This window comes from Barbus barbus (genome assembly GCF_936440315.1).
Source record: "Barbus barbus genome assembly, chromosome: 29".
Taxonomy (NCBI): domain Eukaryota; kingdom Metazoa; phylum Chordata; class Actinopteri; order Cypriniformes; family Cyprinidae; genus Barbus; species Barbus barbus.
Genome location: NC_136757.1, coordinates 18,660,444 through 18,687,026, shown reverse-complemented (window position 1 = coordinate 18,687,026; position 26,583 = coordinate 18,660,444). Strand labels below are relative to the sequence as shown.

The following is a 26,583-nucleotide window of genomic DNA, read 5'->3' as shown; positions in this document are numbered from 1 at the left end:
AGCCTTGTGTTTACCAACAAATGAATTTCTGCTCAGCTGACTAATTTTAAACGTATTGGGCCATTCAGTGTCAAAATCAAATTTGAGAAAATTCCCTGGCTAAAATCTTTTGTTTTCTGAAGATTTGTAGGTATATTAGCAAAATCTGCTAACTTTAATAATCTTTGTTGTATTACATGGCATGCCAATGGTGACCGTTCAAAATTGGGAAAAAGTACTTTTTGAGTTTTTTTCTGTGACTGTGGATCAATAAGGATTAAAGATATCTTAATATCCTTTTATATTCTGGTTCTTAACAAACCATTCTTTTCCTATTTTTAAGGCCCTATATGGTTCACTTCCAGAGATATTGGGATTTCAATGTGACCCTTATGAGTAATTTGGTAAATTATACACATCTTCAGTGGTCAAAAACCAAAAGTGGGTAATTTGAATTTTTTTAAGATTAATGTCTGAAGAACAAACAATGTTGAAGCTGGAAATGTATGATACTAAACCAAATTCAAAAGAGCATTATTTATTTATACTTTAAAATTGTTAGTTGCACAATAAAATGTTCCATATAAAACAAAAATATACAATCAAAACATGAAATATACAGTATGCATACAGATTCCTTGAGTTTATCCTACTTCCCTTTATCTACCCAGGCAAAAAAATTACACCTGGCCTGAGGATTGGAGGCATGGCCTTGAGGACGAGCGCATACAAAAAACTGCCGGCCTAAATTAGGTCCTGCTTTTTTCACAGTCCGTAAGACACAGGGCTCATTGTGTGATTTACACAGTGGAGGTTGAGGAGGCCCATGCAAAACCGCTTTCCAAAAACCAGTGCATGGGCCCTTCTTACAGTCCTTTGACTTGACTATGGATGTTGATTCTCCTTCCACTTCATCCTGATTTTCAGTCTCCATCTCTGTTACCAAAGAAAGATTGGTCTTCATTTGCACATCACTAGGGCAGCTTCTGACGTCACTCTCACTACCTGGGCTATCCTGAGACGATTTTGTCTGTTTCGGGCTCAAGTTTCCACTGGAAGGAATCGATGGTGTTTGTTTAGGCTTAAAGAAAGCTAAAAGACTTCCTTTAGCATTGCTTTCAGTTTTCATCTGATTGCTTCTTTTGGCTTTGTGTGCATTTACATCTTTTTCTCTACATGTCGGTCTCTTCTTTGAAACACTGTTTCCCTGTACTACAGGATTCAGGTTTTCCCGAATCTCCCCAGAATCCTGTGATCCAGGTAGACTCTCTTCAGAGACTTTAGAAAACCTCTCTTTCTCTGAAACTTTGACAAAGAAGCGTGAGAGTTTCTGCTGTCTGCCAGTGAACTCTGGCATGTGACGTGTGCACAAGGGTGGACACTTGGGACTAGACTGGAGGGTACAGCTAAGCCGCGCCCATACGGGACAATGATCAGATCCCTCCACCTCCGGCATAATGTCTACACCAATAAAAGCAGACTTCACCAGACAGTGGTCGGCAAAGATGTAGTCAATCCGTGTGCCATAGTTGGTCTGCCTGGCACCTGTAAGCGTGGACCAGCACGTGAAGGCATTGGAGCGCTTTGGGTGGAAATGGCGGAAGGAGTCGACAAACTTGCCACCAGAGGCAGATTTCTGGGAGATGTCTGTAAGTTCATCTTCATCTCCATTTTTGGTCTTTTCTGCCGTTCCAAACAGAAAATGATCCAGCCACTTCCTCCCAGGATTATCTTCAAAGTTATCCTAAATGACAGAACAGTAATAAGAGCTATGTGCTAGTATGCGTGCAACTTGTGTGATAAAACAATAAATACCTCTTCAGTGTAAATTTTTACTTTTGTTCTATCCAGTTGCAACAAAACATTTTCTTGGTTACCTAGTTTCTATTTCTAGTGTGTAACATTGGGTGGCTCCGCCCATAATGAAATCTCATTGGTCCATTGTATAAAGAGTCATTGCGTGTCAAAGCAACCAAATTTCAGAAACTTCATGTAAATGTACACATTTTCAGTGGTCAAAAACCAAATGTGGGTCAATTTGCAAAAATATGATACTTTTCTTTTAAAGAGGAATGTCTGAAGAACAAATAATGTTGAAACTAGAGATGCATCTCGTTTACTTCTGTCAAAGCAACTGCATTGAACATACCATATTATAACATATATATTATATTATTAACATATTATTTTTCCAAAGTTTTCATGCCTATAACTCAAGAAGTATTAAAGATATTGCAATATGATTTTAGATTCTAGTCCTTAATAAACTTTTCATTTGGGATCTTCATTTTTAAGGCCCTACATTGTTCAGTCCCAGAGATATGGGGATCTCAATGAGGCTCCATTTTCAGATTGTTGAATATTTTACCTATTGTTAGGGGTTGAAAACCAGATGTTGGTCACTTTGTATACAACTAATACTTGCTGTATTTAAAGCACAAAGTCTAAAGAATAAGTAATGTTGAAACTATGAATGTGTCTTGTTTCCTTCCATCAAAACAATTGTAATTGCTAAAGTCAACAGACCTACCAATCTCTGTGTACAAATAACATTATGATGCTGCCATATTTCTGAAGTCATTTTTAGCCCCTAGTAATTTGGCTCTGAATCTCAGATGAAAATTGCCATTTTGACCCCCTCTACAAAATAGTGAATTACTCAGTAAATATTCATCCATGACATTTAATATTTTGGCTTTCATCACTATATATGTATTTCTTTAGAAATAATATTAGCAAAATCAAAAATTTGAGCCAGGGATCTCTGGTTGAGTTGACACGGAATGACCCTCAAGTGAAACAGCTGGGTTCCAGAAATAAAAATCCCACTGATTTTTTTACAGTGTATTCTTGCTTTTACTGTGGACTTTTATGAATTGTGACATCTAGTCAGGACAACTGGAATTAACAGAAATCTTGAAATAATGATGGAGGAAAATGTTAAAGGACTTACCACATCATCTGGGTCACAGTGGTCTATGGGTCGATGAGAAGTGTTAACATCTCCCAATACAATCACATGGCTGAAGAGTGACAGAGGAATGGGTTAATCAAACAAATAGACATCTAGATCTTTTTTGTAAGACCTCTCTCTTACCTCCCTGAGCTCAAGATGGCTTCAGCTCTGCACTGGAGGAGCTGGTAAAACTGGAGCTTGTATTGTTTTCTCTCAGGTTTGTCTGGATCAGCTCGGGGACAATAAACATTGATAATGGTCAGCTTCTGTGGTCCATCTTTGCCGCTGAGAATAAAAAAAAAATGTGAAAACAACGTTCACAACATGTTAGGCTTACTAGTAAATGTCCAAAGGTTAAGATCCTTAAACTTACATGAAGTGATGCTGAGTGATGAAAGCCCTTCCTTCATTGTCCAGCGCCAGAAGCTCCTCGCTGGACAGCTTAACCTGGTCACCATAGCAACCAACAGCCTCTCCCTGATTGGCCAGCAGACCTGTCAATCCTTCCTCAGCCAGGAATGGAGTAGAGGTCTCCTTACAGTAGGTCGCTACACCTGGTCATGGAGAAAATCAGGATGCTCATTGCAGACAGTGGCTGTAAAAACAAGGCTATGTTTATTTTTAAAAATGAAAAATATGGACATGAATCCGGTGTTTAAAACATTCCAGCTTTTATTTAGTCACTTTACTGTCGTTTAATGGTTCTGTATGCTGCTTTAACTTACCCGAGTATCCACTTCGTACTCGGCTAAAACTAAAGTATGAATTGTAGCCATCAACAATTGCTGTCTTCTCATCCAACAGGTCACCTGGAAAAAAAAATATATGCTGAGCTGTTAAAGTTATTAAATTGTAAAAAAAACCCCATTCTTTATCAACCCATTCAAAGTCCCGCGTTTCTTTACAACACTTAACTTACGGGTAACTTTAGTCTCTTGGACGCAGATTATATCAGCATCGAATGAATCCAAAATTTTCTTGATGCCGTTTTTAAACGTTCGTATGCCGTTTATATTCCATGTTACAATCTTCATGTTTATCTGTCAAAAAAAAAACGTCGGACGATTCAAGCTGAATGCATGTGTGAAGCACTGACCTTCATTTTTGTCCGTCTCAAAGGTTTTCAAAATAAAAGTCTTTACACCTGCGTTAATTCAAAATACTACTGGTCTAAATATTAGACGACTATGGCCCTGGAACCAGTATGCAGTTTTCCACAATGCATTTTAGTATCTTGTATTGTGTATTTTAAAGATTAAGGCTTTTTTGTACAGAGCAACTTTTTTAACAATATTTTCATGCAGAAATTTTAAAATATAAAATTTTGTATTAGTGTTACAACTTTTTTTCTAATGTCTGATGTTTCTGAAATTTTTAATAATTTGAAATACCTTTAAAATGGATTACGTTTAGTAACATTCATTTTTTTCTAACTTGATTTTTTTTTTCTAATTGATTACCAACAAATTAAATCAAGGCAGAAAATATGTATATGTTCTTAAAATGTTCATCAAATTACAATTCCATATTACAAGAGAAAATTTGTTAAATGTTATATTATTTACTGATTTATTATTTAAAAAAAATCAATGGTCACTTCATGGTGCCTATATTTATTTTGACTAAATAGCTCATATAGTAGGCTATATTAATTAACTGTGTGCTCATGTTTTGTTAATTATCTGACTGCAAGGACATGAGTATTTTTAAGATACAGAATAGATAACAAGAAAACATGCAGCATGTTTAGTAACTAGCCCTGTTTTGGCCCCAGTATAAGTCAAATGTAAACATGTTTACTCAAATTCAAAATAATTAGCATCCAAAAAAAAAAAAAAAAAAAATGTCTAGGGAATTTATGTACTGCACTGTAGACAAACACACATACCAACATCTACAGCCGAAGTCTGTTATCAGTCTTGATCTAAATGTTTACTGAAGGGAAGGGTTTGTACTTGTTCAGCTAAGTCAAGGATGACTAGAAGACTTTTCCATGTACACCAGGACAACATATACCGAACTGCCTCTTATCTAAGTGCAAGGATTTTACGACGCTTCAACTGAAGAAATTTACAAATTTTCTGATCATCGAGACAGGTACAGTCCACATAAAATCCCTCCATAAAATCTGAATCTAATTTTATGAACTCAACCATCTATACAACCTCATTATGATAATTTACTTGCTAAAAATAGATTTATTCTGTTCATATTCAGAATGCTATATTACAACATTGGCTTACTTAATGTTCATATTACTTTTTTTCTACATAAACCAGTGATCAGTAGTTCATTATTGAGTAAATAATGGGAGTGAATATTTAATATGGAGTGAACAAGTCTTTTTTTTTTTTTTTACATTTTCTTGAGAATATGACATTTTAGGCCTACAGAGAGGTTTAGACAGAAAAAAAACAAGCATCTGATTTATTTTAATTTTAGAATGGAAGTAAAGGTGTATGTCGAAGGAGTCCAGCGGATAGTTTGTGGAGTCACTGACAAAACGACATGTCAGGAGGTGGTCATTGCTTTAGCACAGGCACTTGGTAAGTACATGTCTGGGCCAACATCTTTGGAGCTAATTATTTCATGAAACATGAACATGAAGAAACCATACTATTAGTCTGCAAGCATTTGCTGGAAATACTGAACATTCATAAGAAGGTCAATGCTCTTAAAGCCCTAAAGGGACAGTTCACCCCAAAATAAAAATTCTGCCATGATAATACTCAACTTCATGCTGTCCCAAACCTGTACAACTTTATTTATTCTGTGGAACATATCAGAAGATATTTTGAGAAAAGTCTGTGTTTTTTGTCCAAACCATGGAAGTCAAAGTTGTTTTGGACCACACTTCCATTATATGGACAAAAACAGTTCATGTCAAAATATCTTTGTGTTCCACAGAGGACAATTTTGGAACAAAAGAAGGGTGAGTAAAACTGTGTTATAGTTAATGTTTTGATTTTTTTTTTTTTAAAGCCATTTGTCAGCCAAATCCCTGACGATATTAAAGAAATAGATTATTCTAGCTTGTACTATTGTGGACAATGTTTGAAATTTTGTATTGCTAACTCTTCTTGTGTTATATTGCCTTGTTAAGATGAATTGCTTCATCTATAGGTTGCTTTGGATAAAAGCATCTGTATTTGTCCCAAAAGTATCACTTTTAATATTGTTCTCCCTTAGGTCGCACTGGTCGATACACTCTGAGAGAAAAATTCAAAGAATATGAACGTAATGTGACTCCAGATGAGCGTCTCTTGGAGTCCTTGGAGAAATATGATGAGCAAGCTAAGGAGGTGCAGCTCACTTTGAAGCATATCGGTCCATCCCTTGGGGAAGAAACAAACCAGCCCAAAGCCCTGAGGCGAGCGGAGGGGACAGGGAGAGCACGGAGAGCCAGCGCGGCAATCGCCCTACACCATCAGAGCCTCCCACCGCTGTCATGCCTCTGCCTCCACTCCGAGCCACCGCCCGAGGAACCGAAGAGACCCAAGCGGAAGTCGCTAACGCTAATGGAGGAAGCATGGGGTTGGCTGGAAAACTTGGGTAGAGGCGGGAAGCAGCAATCAGGACGAGATAAGGGGAAAGACAAGGAGGGCAATAAAGGAAATGGGCACTCGGATAACACAACCAAAAGTTCCCTGGTCTCTGGGACGCCGCAGGCAAGAGACAAAAAAGACAAAAATAGAGTCACACCACATCAGCCTTTGATTAGTTGCCTTGGGAACCGTGGGAGATGCACTGATGAGAGTGCTGTATGTGAGAGACAAGAGGAAGAGGACTGGAAAAGTTCAGAGGAGGACCTGAAAACCTATGATCCAGTGGTCCAAATAATCCATCAAGTGACCAAGAGTGAGGAGATTGTAGAGTTAAGAAGACTAGATGTGCAACAACAGGCAAGTCTGCAAGAACTAAAGCACAAAATTGAGTCAACAGACCAAATGATCCTTGAGCTTGAGCAGCAGCAAGCTACCAGGGAGTTTTCAGAGCTGCTGCCAGAAGAAGATGAGCAGCTCAAGTTCTGGCTCAATGAGCTCAAGGCGGAAGAAGTCTTTGAGAGAGACGTTCAGAGGCAATTCCTTCAGATTAAAGAGGAAGCTGCTGAGTGCAAAGCTAAGCTGGAGGAGTACAAACAGAAACTGCAAGCGATGTACTTGAGAAACTCCCAGCAGCAAACAGGTCATGAAGACGTCACTGGAGAGAATATCCAAGCAGATGCGACAAAACCTGCCCAAACAAGTGTCAAAAAAATACAGATCTCAGCAGACGGATCATATGGAGATGGTGGAACAAAAAGGGTGGTGACAACGCTGGAGTCAAAACCCCCATATGTGCTTGTTTCACCAAACCAGATATCAAATCCTCCTCTAAGAGGACCAGAAGACCTGAGGGAATGGTGGATGCGATGGTCTCAGAGCCAGAATTCAACACCAGTGACAAAACATAAGATAGTTCACCGCTCTGAAATCACCATACAGTTGGGAAGCACCAGTTTAAACACTCGGAAACGTCTAAACCTTTTTAAAACCTCATTTAAAAGTGTGCAAAGGCATGAAAATTATGTTTAAAGGTTCTGTACAGTGCTTTGCTCATAAAAAATTAAACATAATACACCTTTGATTCTCTTAAAAGTTTATTTCAATTGTTTCATTCAAGACCATTAACAAAAGTATATAGTAGAACCTTAAGGTTCAACACAAACCCAGGGTGCTCCAGAGAATATTCATGAAAGTAATAGCTCCATTTGTCATAAGCACTGCAAATAGCCTCTATCCACGTAATCAAATTTCTTTGCACGTTTTTAAATTTTACTCATAACACTTCCCCCATTTCTCATGTTCTGCATACATTTGCTAATTTTATTCAGGTTTTCGAAGTGTCCACCCAAGTAAAAGCACACATTACAGAGTATATTTCAACCCACAAGTATTGAGGAGGGGGGGGGGATGCACACCAGTGTTCTCTACTCGGGGGTGGGGGGGGGGGGGGGCACCCTACAATTGCTCTTATATTTTGGTGGTTGTTCGAGGATAGAGACAATTTTTTTTCCTTTTAATTTTATAGTTTTGTTTGTTTTTAGGCACCTTTTTCTTTATTAATTAGCAGACATCAAGTAGAACTCGAAGGAAAAAAGAAAGATACATGTGCAAAGAAAAAGAGCTATATAAAAAGGACCGCAGGCTACAAGATGCCATTAGGAATTCTGCACTTGCCCATAAACAGATTGAGCTTATGAAATCAAAACAGGAATTAAAATAAAGTCTCTTTAAAAAGACCAAGCCAATTTAATTTGAAAATCAAAATTTTTTTTACACATCAAAAACCATACACAAGCGGGTTCTGAGCGCAGAGAAAATTTATTAAGTTCTTAGATCCATGTTAAAACCTATGGAATTGGTGTGGAAAACGTGAGTGAAAAGAACTTTAGTCATTTTATTTCTCAGCAGAAAGAGCCCAGCAATCTCCGCTTCACCTGGGTGAGAAACTCAACATGGGAAGAATTCAAGTGATACAGGAAGAATAAAGTATATATAACAGAGGTCAAAATACAGACAGGCAAAGCTACTCTAAAACAATAACTCACGCACACAGCAGCAGGTGCAGAATTCCTGGCATTTCAATTTCAGCAGAAACTAAAAACGGGTCAAAAAGTGCCCACATCTTAATCTAAAGATGTGAGAACTACAAACCCCTTATTTCCCCTCATATCCTCTGCATAACCTTACAAGTTTACATGTGATGCATACCACACACATGCTCATACAACACGAGGGGTTTTGCTCAAATTACAACCACACAAAAACATCACGCATACAATGAAGACAATGAGATGAGGATTTTTTTTTTTTTTTTTTGCAAGGGATCCTGTGACAAAGGAAGGGAATTGTGTGTGCTAATTTTCAAGTCTTGATGTGTTTGTTACTCTGTGAATTATGTTTATGGATGAGATGAACTGAGAGAGAACTAAACCGACACACACAAATCCCTTCCTCTACTCTCTGTCTGATTGCTTTTCTTCAAGGTGTTTCTTCCATAGTGAGGAGGAGGAAGAAGAGGGGTGAACAGTACTCAGTCAGTAACACCAGGTTGGCGGGATTTCCTCTCTACATTGAAGCCCTGTAGGCACAAAACAGGTCAATATGAAGATGGCACAATTGTTTTAGGCAAGTTTCATATCTGAACGTATCCTGGACAGCAGTATTAGTACCAAGAATGTGTTTGCTTAAATGTTTTCCAAAAACCCACAAAAATTTTGTTTTTGATTTAGACTCGATCAAGAAATGGTAAACAGAAAAGCAGTTTATTTGTACCTTTGAATTGTCTGGGCCACGAGGCTGTCTGATAATAACAAGACGGGGGGCGTTGGTGTCATCAAGAGTGATGCTCTTCAAGCGATTGACCAGTCTGTCAGGTCGAGGTGTTGCTACTGGTTTTGGACCCTCACTGTGTAATTAAACAAATCTGGTTAGATTAATTAAAAAGCCAATATAAAACAATTTCACACATGATGTTACCCATAATTCACACCAAGCAGTCTTACCTGACTCTGCGAACATTGCAGGCACTGCATTTGCCTGTGCGTTGGTTCAGGATAACCGAAAACTCCACTTCATCACCAGCCTGGAGCTCAAGACCATCCTGCACCTCCTTGACATGGAAAAACAGCTTCTTGCTCTCTCCAACTTCGTATGTGATGAAACCAAACTGGGGGGGAGGGGGGGTAGACCACTTTTAGCCAGTGTCTTAAGTTTAAAAACTTCTCACTTTCTCGCATCAGTAAGTTTACCTGATCTTTGACGCACTCCACCAGGGCTCTACGCTGAGGCACAACATTGCAGGCCATCTTTTGTCCTGTCTGGGCCACTGTACACAACTGAAACTTCACCATTTCGCCCTTTTGCAGACAGTCACCTTTATTGGCCATACCAACGATGCCGAATGGATAACTCTGACCCTTGCTGGCTGCTAGTGAAATGTTTGAGCAGATAACAGTAGTTAATTAAAAATGAGGGGAGTTCATGTTTCTAACATGATTACAAAATGCTCTAGATGGATTTTAAAAAGACCACACACACTAACAGCTTGTCACTCACCTTCCTCTGTGATCTCAATAAGGCCTTGATAATCAGTCTGAGAAGGGTCCACACTGCGCAAGGGCCGAACCACTTTCCCCAGGAACACGGTATTACTCACATCCTCTCCTACACCATTCACTGACACACACACACACACACACACAGAGTTGTGTTATTTGCGTGAAACAAAAATGTATTAATGCCAAACCAATGAAAAGTCTCTGCAACATACCAGCTGCAACTTTGGTGACCTTCTCAGCACTGATTTTGTTTCCTTTGCCCTTGGATAGAGTGTACTCCACTGTATCTCCCAGGTCCATGTTATCCACATCCCCACATACCTCACTGCACACAGAGTAAACAACAACAAAACAAAAATAAAGAAACTAATAAAATAAAAAAGTAGGCAAAACAAGGCGAAAAATTAATTACCTGTAGTGGAAGAAGATCTCCTGATCATGATTGGCTGTTTCTATGAAGCCAAAGTTATCCTTCAGTGTTGCTATGTATCCCAGAAGCCTCTTGGTTCCAACAGCACGATTAAGGATCTTGAGGGACACAGCGCTTTGCTGTCCGGTGCGTTTCACCTCACTGATTGAGAACTCCACCTAGTGGAGACAAGAGGGTTTACTTTACAACAAACCAAGCTGAAAAACTACTTTTAGTCCAAGGAGAAATTCAGCAAGCACAAGTAACACGGAGACACAGTGCCAGTCTAATGTACCTTGTCTCCAACCTGTGGGTAAGCACCTCCCTCCAGGTCTTTAATATAGTAGGTAAGAGTGCTCTTCACTCCACTGTCTTCATAAGCAATCAAGCCTTCCTCTGCATCCTGGTGACGACACAAATACACATTCACATATGACCAACAACACTTAACAACATATCCAGAACTGAGATGAACTCCGACTCGTAAGGGCTTTTCACACTTGAAATCGTTAACCCTGGGTCATCCTAAATCCCGGATAAACAGAATCCTGGGTTATCTGTAATCACGTTTCACACTCCTCACTATAAAAGCTAACGCCCTGAAATGGTTTCAGTCATACCTGTCTGACAGAAAGTTTTTAGTGAAGTTGGGTAATTTTACCTCTTCCCCTGCACCTCTGACCTTCCACAAGGCTCTATTTTAGCTCCCTCTCTATTTTCTCTCTACATGCTACCTCTGGGCTCTATTCTGCGTAAACACGGCGTGTCTTTTCATTTCTACGCAGACGATACTCAGATCTATTTACCAATCAAAAGAAACAATTCCACTACGATTACTTCTCTTCTGCAATGTCTAGAGGAAGTTAAATCATGGCTAGCCCAAAATTTCCTCTTGCTAAATGAAGACAAGACCGAGGTAATGGTTTTCAGTCCCAATGACAACTCTCAGTGTATAAGCCCTGAGTTTGAAAGTTTATTTGTTTTTAGATCCTCACGGGTACGGAACCTAGGAGTTCTTGTTGACCAGCATTTAAAATTTGATAAACATCTCTCTTCTGTTATTGGATCCAGTTATCATCAGCTTCGCTTGCGGTCCAAAATTAAATATTTTCTCAATCCTAAAACTCTAGAAATGGCTGTTCACGCTTTTGTTACATCTCGTCTAGATTTCTGCAATTCTTTATACTGCGGTATATCTAAGTGTCAAATTGCACGTTCAAAATGCTGCGGCCAGACTTCTTTTAAAGTGTCGTAAACATGAACACATCACCCCAGTTCTTAAATTCTTACACTGGTTGCCGGTTTGTCAGAGAATAGACTTTAAAATTCTCCTCTTTATATTTAAATCCCTACACAACCTAGCCTAGGCAGGGCTCTACGCTTACTTTTATTTTTAGGAGCGCTTGTGCTCCTAATTTTAAAAATTTAGGAGCACCTTCAAATCAATAATCAAATTCTGATCAAAAATGAACCTTCCCATTACGAGGTGATATTTGACAAAGTGATCTACAGGGAATTTTGTTTTTACCCTTGTAATGGCATTTTTCTAACTTTAAAAGTATGGAATCTTTTATTTCAAATAAAAAAAAATTAAGCATTTTATAATTTCTAATTAAAACAACAATAAAAACAAGTAGAATAAGATACAAATCAAATGAAATCAGTATTTAAGGAATAAATTTGTACTACAGAGGTGGCACAGAAGAACACAAGAGGCTTGTAGGTGTATTTTCAAATGTTTAATGAGGCTCAGGGGTTGCATAAGTGCAATTAAATTCATAAATTCATGTTTAGGTTAATGTTTTAAATATACAATTTTGAATGTAGAAATATTAAATGATTTAAATAACAGAAAAGATACGTTAAAAAGTAAACGGAAACCACCAGTAGGTGGCGGTATGTCACTGATTTGATCACTGAATCATTCATTTAATTGATTCGTTCGAACGGCTGATTCATTCAGGAATGAAGTACGTGACTGTCTTTATGAATGGTTAATTGAATCATTGACTCACTAGATTCATTTAAAAACGCAGTTCATTCATAAACGAAACACCGCTGTGTTTGAATGGAGATGCGCTGCGGCTTGGCTGGGACTTTGTTTGTAACTATTTTCGCTGATGATAGAGCAAAATAAGGCAATAGTGTTGTAGTCAGACAATATAAGTTAGTTAATATTAACTTATTGATTTAATACAACAGTTCATTAAACAAGATCACATTTGCAAACTCCCTTAATAATAAGCTGTCACTCATTTTAGTTCATCCCGATCTCACAAAACTCATAATCAACGAAGCTCCTTATTACTCTTATTTACACCGTCTACACATTTTTTTGTTATAATGAGAGAATACGTCTTTGATACATTACTCAACGCTGCAAAAACACGCAAGTACGTCAGAAACCTTTAAAGCTCCCTCAGCACAAACACAAATATGCAGATCGGGTCAGTCGCACTGGTGCTCCTAAATATTTTTTCATAGTCGCACGCAGTAGTTTTCAGTCGCAAATGCACTGTAGAGCCCTGCTAGCCCCTGTCTACCTCTCTGAACTTCATCTCTACACTCCGTCCAGAAGCCTACCATCCTGTGACCAGGCTTTGTTGGTAGTCCCTCAAGTTAGGCTTAAGTGTAGAGGTGAGCCTGCATTTGCAGCGGCAGGGCCCCGACTTTGGAATGCCCTGCCTCTAGAGATTAGAATGGCCCCTTCGCTGTCTGTTTTTAAGTCCCTGCTAAAAACGTATTTGTTTTCCTTAGTGTATTGACTACTGTGATATGGCCATTTTTCATTTTTAAATGGGTTGTATTAAATTTTTGTCGGGTCTGTTTTCTGTGTATGTGGTATAATCTGTAAAGCACTTTGGTCAGCCTGGTGGCTGTTGTAAATGTGCTATACAAATAAAATGAACTTGAACTGGACGAACAGCTGGCAGCCGGTTTACACTGCTTTTCCCCCGTCTTGCCAGTAAAAAAAAGAAAAAAAGAAAAGTCACTACATAGGTTTTTGTGTGTCTCGTGAGGCCTAAAATGGCTAAAGGCACGAAAACAGACAAACCTCCTCATCACTGCAGTTCACACGCTTTCTGTCTTTTGACATTTCTTACTTCTCTCTCCGGCTGCTGTTTACACGACACGCCTTTCCTGTTACTGACATGACATGAGCCTTCCTGCTCAATTTCTAATTGGCTGTCTGTTGCCAAACATCCAGCAGCAACAAGCAAACACCGCTTCGTTTCACACTAAACAAACTTAACACCGCAATGCAGGGTTAACACTGCTCCGGAGCAGGGTTTCATAACCCTGGGTAAAAATTCAAATTACAAGTGCAAAATGTTTCTTTACCCGGGGTTAAAAGCGTTGTTTAGAACGAAGATAACCCAGGGTTAAGCGCAGTGTGAAAAGCCCTATATAGACTCATGATGTCAAAATTTGAAAATACTACCGAGTGCACCTTCATGATTGATTAAGTACAGAAATTAGTACTAGTTGTGAACTAATTTCTTATTTTTCAATTAGTGTCAGTGCTGAAGGCCAGTTTCAACATTAGACTGCAGATACTTGAGGACCATGTAAACAAGATTGTGTCTGGATATCAGCAGCCATCATTTTTTAAAACTCCTAGCTTTGCCTTACAGAATAAACATCCAAAAAGATGGAAAGCATGGGGAAAATGTGTATTCACACAATGAGTAAATAAAGAAACTCAAAACATCTAATGCCTCACAATATTTAGCCATCATGCACACATTAACACAAGGGGTAAAACTGCTCTTATACAGTTTGTCACCCACTGTTTGGTACACATTTGTGCCATGGTTAAAATGTGTATGAACTGTTGTTTCCATTTTAAAAATGAATTGTGAGAGTGACAGAAACTGAACCGTTATACCCCTCATACAAGAATGCACACACTGAGTGGCACAGCTTGGCTGAGTAGGTATGGTTATGAGGTTAACATGTCTGTATAATTTAATGCTGTTAAATCAATCTCAGCTCATGCCAACAGACCTCATAACCAAACAAACAGTCATGGACATACAGATCAAACTGACCTTTTCAACTTTACCCTTAAAAAAGGAGAAATACAGAGGATTAGACATCCGTGACTTAATTTACCCAGTCATAAAATGTTTGAATGGGAGGTGAATCAAATTAAGATAAAACTTTTACTATACTACTAAGTTACAGCAAGTAAAATCTCATCCGGGGTACTTTAACAGTTTGCCCCCAATACGTTTAAGATCATGTTGTCAGAAGTTCTAGCAGTCTACACTGTGGAGGAAAGGCAGCATGCAGAAAACAGCAGCCTACCTTGTCTTTTTTCTAATGAAGACGAGCATGGTTCAAAAAAAGAAAAAAGGAACAAAAAAAAAAAAAAAAAAAAGACAATAGAAGGTCAGACAAAAGATAGTAGTATTTTACTACTGCATTTTGTGCTTGCGTCAATTAAGAGGGAGACAAGCAGATACAGGGTATAAAAGTTTGGAAAGCAGAATTAAAAACAAAAATACTAAACTATTTTCAAAGTCTCTCTTTTTAACTATGACTGATTGTTCTACACCAAGTCTCCACAGATGTGTACTTCAAGGACTCTTAAGAAACGCATTAAAATCAACTGCATATACACAACCTTACAAAAGTTTGGGGTCATTACGATTTTCTTTATTCAGCAAGGACACTAATTTCATCAAATGACAGTAAAAACAATGTTACGAAATATTTATATTTAAAATAAATGCTGTTCTATTGAGCTTTCTAGTCAAAGAACCCTGAAAAAAAGCATAATTTCCACAAATATATTAAGTAGTACAATTAATGTCAACATTAATTAGAAATATTTCATGAGCATCAAATCAGTAAATTAGAATAATTTCTGAAGAATCGTTGACTCAGAAGTCTAGAGTAATGGCTGCTGAAAATTTAGTTTTGCCATCACAGGAATAAATTACATTATAACAAAATGCAAGTTATTTTAAATTGTAACAATTTCACAGTATTACAATTTTACGGTGTTTTGGATCAAATAATAGCAGCCTTGGTGAGCATAAACTTTTCAAAACCCCCTTGCCAACCCCAAACATTTGAACGGTAGCGTAGATTCAGGAAGTCAAGAGTTAGTCTACCTTCTCTTTGCCCTTGCTGGGGCTGGAGTTCTTGTTGGTGGTAGCAGGCACAGCTTCTTTCTCCACCACCCCCACAAAACGCAGCTCAGATTGAGTGTGGAACGACACCGTGCCCTTGGGCAGCTTTTTGATCCGTACGGCATGGTTCCTTTGAGCTGACAGCATGTCCTGAGAGAGGAAAGAGGGGATGTTTTAAAGCTAGTCAGTCAAGGTAAGACCACAGTTACAATTTACATTTGTTTCTGCTTTGAGTACAGTTAAAGCAGTGGACCAATCTGAGTTTTTCCAACAGCTGATTCTTATATCCAGCGAACAGGATGGCCAACTGATGATGAACGTTCTAATATAGTCCATCACACACACACAAAAAAAGCATTTACATAAACTGGGACAAAAACAGGAACATAAAAGTGGTTCAGGTGTGGTGATATCTGGGAACTTACAGGGACAACAGTGAATTCCACTTCATCAGAAATGTGCAGTTGGCTATCTTCTAGAACCTCGCTGAAATGGAAAAACATTCGGGCATCACGGTCCACACATTTGATGAATCCAAAACCATCACGCATGGCAGCTATCACACCCTGCAAAAAAAAGACAAGGAGAGAGACAAAGCCAACATTAGCACAAAGTAAAACAGCCTTGCAAGTAACCACAAGGACAAAGTTCTACAGTCGCACCATTTCACGGGTCTCCTTTGTGAAATGGAAGGCGTCAGGGAGGATGTCGATATTTGTCGCTCTCTCGAGTTTGTCCCGACGGTCAGTGGATATATTGAACTGGACATGGTCACCCTCCAGCAGCGTCACTTTGGACTTGGTGTCCTTCTCCCCGAATAGCAGCTCTTTGTCAGTGAAATTAATTCTGGCACTGATTCGCCCAGGCAGCGGGTCGTTCTGAGAGAGACAGATGGACTCTTATTCGATTTAACTTGCAAGCAGAATCTATATGGTAATGTTATTGAGGGAGTCTGGGAAGACTAATGGCAAGAGCTGATTCACAAACCTGATTCTTGGTGGGGACCTTGGGAATAACCTTGGTGACAGTGCCCTCGAAAGTCTCAATACTGATGTCCTCAAATATAACAGTGCCCTGAGGCAACAGTCTCACATCTGTGGCCACTTCCTTGCCCTATGTGACACACAGAAACAACCTCCATAAAGTTGCTTGAAATGGCAATGCATCTCACAACTAGTAATTTCACTCAGTGTTTGAATGCAAAATCTTTTGCATCTTATTAGTAAGTATTATTTACTAATCAAAGACCAACTGAACATCAATAAAAATATTTCTTCATTTATTGCTCACGTTTCTTTCTTTAATGGTGAATTCCACATCATCTCCAGCTTGCAGAGCCTCCAGATCTCCTTTAAACTCACTGTAGTGGAAGAAGATCTCCTTCACAACATCCCCTCGTTCAATGAATCCAAAGGCCTCCTGCAAGACAATTTTAAAGTTTGAAACAAGCAAAACATGAACAAAAAGTATAACTAACTTTGAATTTTAGAATTGTACAGTCGAGATATGCAGATTCAGCTCTGAATTAAAAGTTATTGCAATTTTCAAATTCAAAGATTTTAAAATAAACCATTTAGCATAATGTTATGTTGTTAAACCTACACAACTTCCTTTGACTATCCTAGCAGAATGTTGAGAAGTCTTTTGTCATTCTCCTTCCCACTAGAGGGCAGGAGATCACTATTCCTCAGTATAGTGTCTACAAAAAAAAAAAACAGCTACTACAAACTAATCTTTGAATAAGATTCTTACCTTGGTAGCACAAACAACTCCCTGACATCTTGACTGTTTCTTCTTTACCAATACAATGTTGTGAGCACTAACAGCACCAGTACTGGAAAAAATAAATAAACATTTCAACATCCAAAAACTGTTCCTCTTTTGAAATTACACCCATTTCAATCAGACATTTAATCCACTTACTGCTTGTTGGTCTCCATGTAAAAACTGACTTTATCTCCAGTATCTAAAGTAACGTTTCCTTCAATGTCCTCAGGGGTGTAGGTCAAATAAAACACTTCCTGTGAGAAGATTCAAACCACAAACACATTCAGAAACAGCAACTGGCACCATCAGTGTGCCAAATAAAGACTAGTTTATGACCCATGAAACTGTTATTCACTCAGCTTTCCTTTTGGTTTGCTAAGTTGCATCTGTACCAAAATGGTCCCAAGACAAGCAAAACTCTGCAAATGAGAATAAATGACACTCACTCCATTCCTCTCATAACACACACTGCCTGTGGGCATTTGTCCAGGTGCAGACTTCCCATCCAAATGAGAAGGGATGGCTGACACTACCTGAAAAAAGGGGACGTGCAAATAGACAAGACGGGGTTAGAGGCTGCATTGGTGAGAGACAGGAATCAACTAACCATTTTTAAATGCTAAAGAGAAAGTCCCTCAACACAGATGTGCAACATGTTCTGAACTAAAGACAGATTAGATAAAACCATTAAAAGAAACATTCATATTTGACTAGTACATCTTCAAGGAACCAGTCAAAAAACATATTTAAGGACATGACAGACTTCATATTGAGAACAAATCAAGATTTGTTTCTATAACTGTATATTAAATGAAGATGAAAAGTTCTCCCAACAAGACCACAAAACACAAAAAGACAATCAAGCTCATTGTGAACCCACATAAACGCAAAGCATTAGCATCAGGTCAGTTAATAGGATTGCTATGTAACTCTTAATAATAGAAACCAGTGATTTATGCATTTTCCAGGTCAATATGGATTAAAAATGAGCTTGAAACTCCAACAATGATGGACATTAATGGGACAAGGACAATAAAACACGAAAGTAAAATGTGTTCCTTAACTGGATGAATAAAACCATGCAGCACAGTTAAGGGAGAGGCGTGCAAGTCAGGCCCCACCTGCCCAGAAATTCGCTCTTCTGGCAACATTTCTGCCTTGATTTTTACCAGCTTCACCGCAATTGGTTTGCCAGTGCGTCTATCAGACGACACCTCAAACTCCACATCGTCTGAAAAATGACAGTAGACAAAACATGGAAGTCAGTTCCTGCAAGAAGATACAGTAAGTAGCAAATATTTTTACTACATGTATTTTTGGCATCAATGTTCCTATTAGGTCTTGTCATTATTGAATACGGACAAGACATTTGTGATGTTTTTACTGGTGATTTGTATACTGCAATTAATTTGATTAATTGTTGTAATTCAGCCATAAGCTTCCCTAAAGAAGCCCCAACTCACAAGTATGAATGGAGATAATAATCTCAACTTTCAGTAGCAAAAATTAGCATTAGATTGGGTAAGTTTAATTTCCTTGAAACAATTAAAACTATTTTTTAGCAATTTGAAATTGCGCAATTACAAATTCTGGTTCAATGACTTGTCTGGATCAGAAATATTTAATGATTTGTTGGTACTAAAGCTAGATCAAAAAGCATTATCATAAAAAGGCTAAATACGTGATTTTAGTTACACAGTTCAGCCCTAGTTCCTGTTATTTCCCCCACCCCATCTGGCTCATACCTCCGATCTTTAGCTCTTGCAGGTTGCCACTGTACTGAGAGCAGTGGAAGAAGAGGCGGGCCTGTCTCTCAGAGCACTGAATGAAGCCGTATGATGCTAGCAGCTTTTCAACCACTCCCGTCTCACGTACTCCCATGCCCGTTCCATTGGCAAAGCCACCATGGCCATTATTATGCAGCAGACTGGGGTCAAAACTCATCTATGGGACAATAAGACATAGGATGAGTTAAAAAAATGTACTTGCTCAGTTTTCAACCTTTAGCATTCTCCACACATCCGACTGCTCCACAACAGATCAGAACACAAGTGTGGGAAATGGTAAAATGGGATGAAATAGGATTTTAAATGCTGCAAGTATTTGCAATTATGGAGACAAAAAAAATTAAAGAGGGGAAACATTGTTCCAGTAATTTGTTGTGGCATGTAGGTTTACGTTTCTCTTCTCCATTTGGTCTGCTTGAACTGGTTCCCTGATCAAGTATATAAAAGTGACCAAGATAAATCTGCTGTATCTGCACAATACCAAAGAACACACAAATGCAAGCATCATCGGTTTTATATTAAACCTACAAATTAAAATTCATGCATTTAATCCACTCCACACTGACTTAATTATATATTACAGTATACACAAACAAACACCAACTTCAAAGTTAGGACTAGGTGTTTTTGTAGAACTTCACCCACATATCAAGTGAACTGTACTGTACGTGAACGGTTGGCAGGCATGTAGTCAAAAGTTAGACACTCAAAAACAGATTTTATGGACCAAAATACCCTGTAAAGCCAAAAGCTATACAACTCCTAAATTTAAAGCATGCGGTTAGTGTCAGGTATTCTTTGCCAGTGATGATCAAGCCCACACCAGACTGTCCCATCATGCCCACTTACGGATCGCTGATATAAGGGGGTCCGCTTTAGCTTTTTACCCCCTGATGCACGAGAGACATGACACGAGACCGAAGCGGAGCGGGGGATTGGTTGGCTTGAGGTAGAAGGGATGGGGGCAGCAACAGGGGTATCAGAGGCCTCCATCTTCAGGTGAAGGTAAGGGGTGGTAGGACACTGAAGGCAATAAGGGGTGGGGGGGTGTTTAAAAATAAACACTACCTAATGAAGGATCACCAAACAGGAAGAACCAAGAGATGGCATCAAAAACAACCCTTTTGAGAAGTTCAATTATGCTGAAAAAAAAAAAAAAAAAACACCTCACTGCAAGAAATGAAACGTGTCAGAGTCCATCACACCACTATGATGATCTCCAGATTGCCCAAAATACACTCCTTATGCCTTTTGTTAAGGTTCTAGTAATTACTAGCAGGTAGCTGGCAATATGTAATTTGAAATGCAAAAAGAAGAGCTTCCAGGAAGAAATAAACAATAGAAAGTATGAAAACCCTAAACCAATCAGATATGTCCCTTTGGGACATTAAACAAGTTAAAATGGATGGCAGCTAAGTTACAGGAACATTAAAAGCCATAGAAGCAACAAACAAGGCTGGCTAAATAAGTCTAAAAGTAGTAGTATGGCAAGTATGCTTGCGTTTTCTTTTAATAAAAGCATCCAAAGAATGACAAAAGTAACTGACACATGGGACAGTCAATATACTCAACCAACAAATGACCATATCCATTACAACAGCTGTACTATTTCTACAGTTCACCAATATTATCTCTACACTGTGGTACATTCCAATATCAATGCATCACATCATTTAACTTTCACTGCTCCATTCAAGTTAAATCTTACATTTAAGTGATGGGTTGAAATAATTGTGAAATGTGTTTTGTGATGAAAGTTCGGTCTTCGTTTATTCATCCTAATTGTCATTCCAAACTATATAAATTGACTTTCTTTTGAGGAACACACAAGACGGCAATGTATGGACAAAAAAAACAACTTTAAATTATCTTTGTTCCACAGAAGGTTTTTTTGGGGGTGAACTATTCCTTTAACTCCAATTCCCCACCTGTGCTAGGATACATGCTCAAGGAAAATCAGAATGTGTTAGTTTGATGAAGTGACTGGGAATGACACTACTAGACTTCACGGTAACAGCAAATGGTTAGATGACAAGACTCTGACCAGCCTCGACCACTGGGCCATTACATTGAAACAGACACAGGTCTTTACACAACCATAAACACTTTGATTCACTCAGCATCAAACAACAAAGCCTAATATCCATTTACGGCCAATCACACATGGTTCAACAGCAGCTGACTGAATAAATCTACGCTTAGCTACTATAGTGGAAATATTGTTCTTGCCCCTCCACCTCTCTCTGCTCGTCTCTACGGCAAGTGATCGAGGCCAGCCTCTAAGCCTGGTGATCAGGATGATGGAGTAAAGGAACAGCGCAGAAAGGGGCGACAGTGGGTGTTTAATGAACGAGTCGAGTTCGGGAGAGTGGGGGACAGTGGGGTGGAGAGCGGATGGCAGGGCACTTACAGATCGGCCGTAGGGTGACAGGCTGAGCCCGACCGGCGAAGTGCTGTTCAGGTCAGCGCTAACAAACGCTGCAGGTGGCGATGCCGGCAAGGTAAACTCGACAAAACCTTTCCAGGGACTACCCATAATGCTCCCATACACAGTGGCCAAATCTACTACAGCTGGGATTGATCGGATTAAGCAGTGTTCGGAGTAAAGATTTTATTTTTAAGTCAGCCGTTGTGTTGCAGCTCCTCCCTTCCCTCTCCCCTCTCCTTTTGGTTACACACCCAACAAAACACCTCAGGATTTCTGCAAAGGTGAAGAAAGGAGGGATAGGGGTGAAAATAAACTGAGGGAGAGGCAACAAGAACAGCCAGTAAATAAAGCAGCACAGTAAGATCAGTCGAGGGGCTGTTGGTGTGAGGACCTGCAACATGCACGCGTTCCTCATCTGTACACAAAGTTGGGTCAAGGACTACTAAATTCTTCTAAGCAGGCTGAAGACCCCTTTCTCTCAGGAAAACACATCTGGACTAGTGCGTAGCATGCTAAAGAGCAACTACACTTCCCTGTCATGAGGTCTTGAACTTGATCAAGCTAAATTTTCCTTCTGCTACATCATATTAAAGATCTGTACTTGAGTAAACAATGAGTGAATTAAAGTGGTGCTAGATTTCAATGTTCACATTTTGAATACAACAAATAAGAAAATATGAGGAGGGAAAAACATTCATCAGAATTTTTAAATTTAAAGGGATAGTTCACACAAAATTGTCATTTACTCACCTGTCATTTCTAAATCCATAACTTTTAATCATTTTATTGCCCATCCACTGATGAAAAAAAAAAAAAAAGTATCTTATCGGTTTGGAACGACATGAGGGTGAATAAATAATTCTCATTTTTGGGTGAACCATCCCTTTAATTTTTTTTATTTAGTTCTTAACTTTAACTCTCACTTATATTGAGCATGACAATATGAATTACCTTTGTTCCAAAACCTACCGACTACATGGGCAGTATTCTAATGGATCACATGTAATGGAGAGGATAAAAAAAAAAAAAATCGTCAATTAAAATACACACTTTAACATTTTCAGTTACATTATCGAATTTCATTTTTATATATTTTACATATTAGCACTGCTAGCTAACTGCACAAGATGCTAATGCTAATCTCATTCCATTTCAGTTGGAATGCTAGCTTCTAAGACAGCTCACTAGTTTGATGCAGAGCAACACAATTTCATCCTTTTTAGCTTTAAATAAAATTTTAGCTTTACAGGCCCAGAAAAGTATGAAAGACATCGTCAAAATAGTCCATCTGCCATCAGTGGTTCAATCTGAATGTTATGAAGCGACGAGAATACTCTTTGTACACAATAAAAAAAAAAAAAAACTGATGGCAGATGGACTATTTTGACTATGTCTTCTGGGCCTTGACAGTGTTATTTACTCGGCAGTCAATGGGACAGTCACAAACCTCCCAGTTTTTACCCAAAATATCTTAAATTGTGTTCCGAAGAACGAAGCTTTTACGGGTTTGCAACGACATGGGGGTAAGTGATTAATGGCAATTTTCATTTTGGGGTGGAGTAACCCTGTTTTGGCACACTGCATAATATAAATGAACAAGCCAGACAAATCAGGATTATTCATTAAATAATGGGGGAAAAAAGTGAGGACAGTGTCTGGCATGGCTTACCTTGTTCTGTTGTCTTGGAAGGCTGTAATGATTTGGACCAATCAATCACTCAATCGATGCTTCAGACTTGGCTCACACAAGCGCACACACGCACACACTCTTGTAAGGTTCGCCCCTCTGGCACACGTTCTAATTACAAAAAGTTGCAAAAAAGGAAAAAAAGCTATACAAAAAAATTATTCAAATAAAAAGGCAAGTGCAGGTGTACGAACACTGCTTTTGAAAAATAGTGAACAGAAATACGAGAGAGAATGGGGGAACAGAGGGGGGGGGGATCAGGGAGGGATTCGGTCTGCAATTGACAAAGAAAAAGGTCAAAACTGAAAAGACTAGCAGACAGCAGCCCTCTCCGCACCCCAGAGGAGGATGAGGTGTGGGGAGGATGAGGAGGGCTTGGTACAGCGTTGGGACGTGTGCTTTTTCAAAGCTGTTGAGTAGGCACAAACTTCTTGTCTCAGATCAGGTCTCGCCTTCGCTGTTAACATTGATGGTTGGTTGCTATGCTCGTTGCGGCCTGGTTCTGTTTCTTAAATCTTTGGTTTGCTCATTTGGTTGTCGTGTTGCTTTAGTTCTCTCGTTTGTAGCAGTGCAGTTCTTCGTCTTGTTGTACCGCTGGGTCGTTTTGGGGATGTCCGTTAGGTTTTCTTTTTCCTTGGCGTTTCTTCTGACCGATCGATGATCTGAACTTGAAGTAGGTTTCAGATGGTACACAAATCAATTCGGTTTCATTTCATACTGTTTGGGGGAAGGAAAAAAAAGGATATTAGATAACACCGATAAGTTACACATTAAATGCATTTACTTCAACAACAACAACAAAAAGTATATTTTTTTTAACACACACCCACCAATATATGATCTAACAATAAATCTCATTAGCCGCATTCATTTATTGTGGGTTAAAACACCATGTTACTCTCCTGTTCATACACAGGCCTAAAAATAATGTTTCCTCAGCAGCCTCGCATACAGAAGAGCAGCTGACTGAATACACACACGAGGATCAACAAGTCTCAGCGTGAACCAGCAGTTGGCTCAGTATTTATGGAATACATTCAATTCAAGCGGTCAACAACTGCAGATATCCAGCATGCCAATCATCAACAGTTCCCTCAGGTCTATTACACATGAGATGGGAGGATCAAAAAGCTTGATATTTAGGCCAGTTCATTGCTTGCTCTGATGGACCAAGTACAGACTTAAAATGGATGTTCTTAACCAAGAAATTTTATTTTGCAAGTCAAAAGATTTTTGTTCCACATTGTGCAGTACATTTAATAGATAAAAAATAGGATGGGGACTTGGTTGTTAACTGGATTTGGAGATGTGTGGAGGCAGATAAACTGTTCTCAATTACATGTATAATTTGCATTTAGAAAACAGACAGAATAAAAAAATAAAAATAAAAAAAAAGTGTGGAGGACAGGACAACTTCTGTCTATGATCTCTTAAGTCAGAAAACAAACAGTACCAGATAAACCCTGAGAGCACATTGTGTGTCTTGCTTATTTACAACCTCGTGGTTTCAGTGAGAATTAAAAGGATAATTCAACCAAAAAACGTGTTACATGTATAACAATAGTATGTTTTATGGAAGGAAGTATATATAGGTTTGGAATTACCAACCGAATACAGAAGGTCTTAATCCGAACAGTCAATGAGACATAATTAATTAACGCTGCCATGAAAGTGTAATGAAATACTCATCTTTGGCTAAACTAACCGATTAAAAACGGGATAAAACTGGATAAAAAAATTCTTAATGCAAATATATAACATGAACGGAAGAGGAAAATCTGTAGGAAAACAAGTGATTTGATCCCGCCTACAGCGCACTCTTATATAGACCTAAGCGCCTGACGACGACACCCCCGAGCGCGTGCTGCTCAAACACACAAATTACGGGCCGCAAAGCATATTAAAACCACTGTTCTTCGTTCAGTAGTTACGTTTTGTTAAAGCGATAGTAGATTTCTACAGCATACATAAATGACAAAATGAGGACATGAAACTAAGTGACGCAAGCGGCGCTTGAGCAACAGCTGGGAGTGGATCCATCTGGAGCTCATCCAAACAAAAACACTAGCAATGCCTTTTCAGACAAGACAACTCCGACACATGCTACTCCTGAACATAGTAGAAAACGTACTGGAGGGATGAAGACCAGCAAATGGTTAAAAGTAGAATCTAGGCCGTTTCAAATCCAAATGAGAGAAAACGACCGTTTTGACCAAAGTATTTTCATCAGTTGTTCAATCTCAACTGGAAAATCCTGGAAATGACTTTCTTAGGAAATAATTGTACCAAAATTGGTCTTACAAAATGCAATTTCTTTTGTGATTGGAAATTCTGTAGCAGCGTTTAAGCTGAAACATTTATATTCACTATAAAATTGCTTTATTTTTTTTAATCGATTTTAAATACTTTCCCAGGCGTGCAAAATTACCATAATTTCCCAATTTCATGATATTTCCAGGTAATTGTGACCATGGGAAAACTGGTTTTAGCAAAATACTCGATTGGAAAGCAAGTAAACTCTTTTCCTGTCCTGAGAAATCGGGGGTTTAGCTGTTTAACTCAATTTACTAAGTGTCGATAAAACGGGGTAGACAGTGATCCAATCTGGCTTGAAATAAATCACTCAGCCCGAAAACAAAGGCACACGGCGGCGGCTGTCGGGTCACGTTGGGCCGCCGCTGCCGCCTCGACTGGGCGCTTAATTTCTTAAGTGACCTTTACAAAATATCTCCTGTGACGGATGTGTCAGATTAATAAGTTAGTTTTTTATTGTTTAAAACGACTCATCGCCAGTAACCGTGCTCAAAGCGCCAGCTAACATGCTAAACCGCTAGAGCACACGCAGAGGAAACACTGCCCCCACCCTAAACCGTTTAACTGTTCAAAAACAAACAGGAATATTCAGAGAGTGATATAAACGCAAACGTCGGAAGCTTAAACGCTCATATAGCCGTGTAAGAGTTGTGATATTACAAAATTGAATAAATATAACAGAAAAACTCACCCCAACAGCTTTCAGCACTGTCACCAGCGCCGCCATAAGCAGCACGGCACATTACGTAGTGAGGGGCTGTGCGAACTCTCGCGATATTATAACAGTACCGTATGAACTGTGGGGGACACGCCACTGGGTCAGAGGTCACAATTAAGTTATTCACTAGCTAACTTACCTCTATATTTCCACCTTGTCAAATGTTATTTTTAGATACTGTCAAAGCTTTTAAATGGCCCAAGCTTGGACTTTCTTGTATCAGATTTACTTAAACCCCTAAAATTTTCTTAAATTCCTAAATCCCTAAGTATCAACCAACACGATGGTTTACTGTG

General features: G+C 38.9%; 4 protein-coding genes across 7 annotated transcripts in view; 2 read left to right on the top strand and 2 right to left on the bottom strand.

Annotated features, from left to right (window-relative positions):
- LOC306849709 (uncharacterized protein) overlaps positions 1–26,583 on the top strand; it is a 919,849-nt gene that overhangs the window by 814,972 nt on the left and 78,294 nt on the right. The gene's annotated exons all lie outside the window — the stretch shown is intronic.
- Positions 498–4,056, bottom strand: LOC306849671 (DNA-(apurinic or apyrimidinic site) endonuclease 2-like). Its single transcript, XM_079384865.1, has 6 exons — positions 3,855–4,056; positions 3,661–3,744; positions 3,309–3,489; positions 3,077–3,220; positions 2,933–3,002; positions 498–1,723 (listed from the first exon to the last, which is right to left on the bottom strand). Exons 1-6 carry the CDS (start codon positions 3,967–3,969, stop codon positions 629–631), a joined length of 1,689 nt encoding a protein of 562 aa, XP_079240991.1. The 5' UTR covers positions 3,970–4,056; the 3' UTR covers positions 498–628.
- Positions 4,912–8,914, top strand: LOC306849409 (uncharacterized protein). Its single transcript, XM_079384396.1, has 3 exons — positions 4,912–5,032; positions 5,378–5,481; positions 6,125–8,914. Exons 2-3 carry the CDS (start codon positions 5,379–5,381, stop codon positions 7,507–7,509), a joined length of 1,488 nt encoding a protein of 495 aa, XP_079240522.1. The 5' UTR covers positions 4,912–5,032; position 5,378; the 3' UTR covers positions 7,510–8,914.
- On the bottom strand, positions 7,557–26,332 carry LOC306849407 (cold shock domain-containing protein E1-like). Of its 4 annotated transcripts, none has more exons than XM_079384389.1 (20): positions 26,261–26,332; positions 23,239–23,973; positions 19,100–19,298; positions 18,419–18,585; positions 17,801–17,887; positions 17,511–17,608; positions 17,340–17,421; positions 16,878–17,006; positions 16,575–16,700; positions 16,250–16,465; positions 16,013–16,153; positions 15,570–15,737; positions 10,742–10,849; positions 10,450–10,625; positions 10,250–10,362; positions 10,036–10,155; positions 9,729–9,907; positions 9,483–9,646; positions 9,253–9,385; positions 7,557–9,058 (listed from the first exon to the last, which is right to left on the bottom strand). In XM_079384389.1, exons 3-20 carry the CDS (start codon positions 19,296–19,298, stop codon positions 9,011–9,013), a joined length of 2,454 nt encoding a protein of 817 aa, XP_079240515.1. In that variant the 5' UTR covers positions 23,239–23,973; positions 26,261–26,332; the 3' UTR covers positions 7,557–9,010. The 4 variants fall into 4 exon arrangements, with proteins under 4 accessions (XP_079240515.1, XP_079240516.1, XP_079240517.1 ...); XM_079384390.1 differs by having other exon boundaries at positions 9,729–9,904; XM_079384391.1 differs by having other exon boundaries at positions 18,476–18,585; positions 26,261–26,330.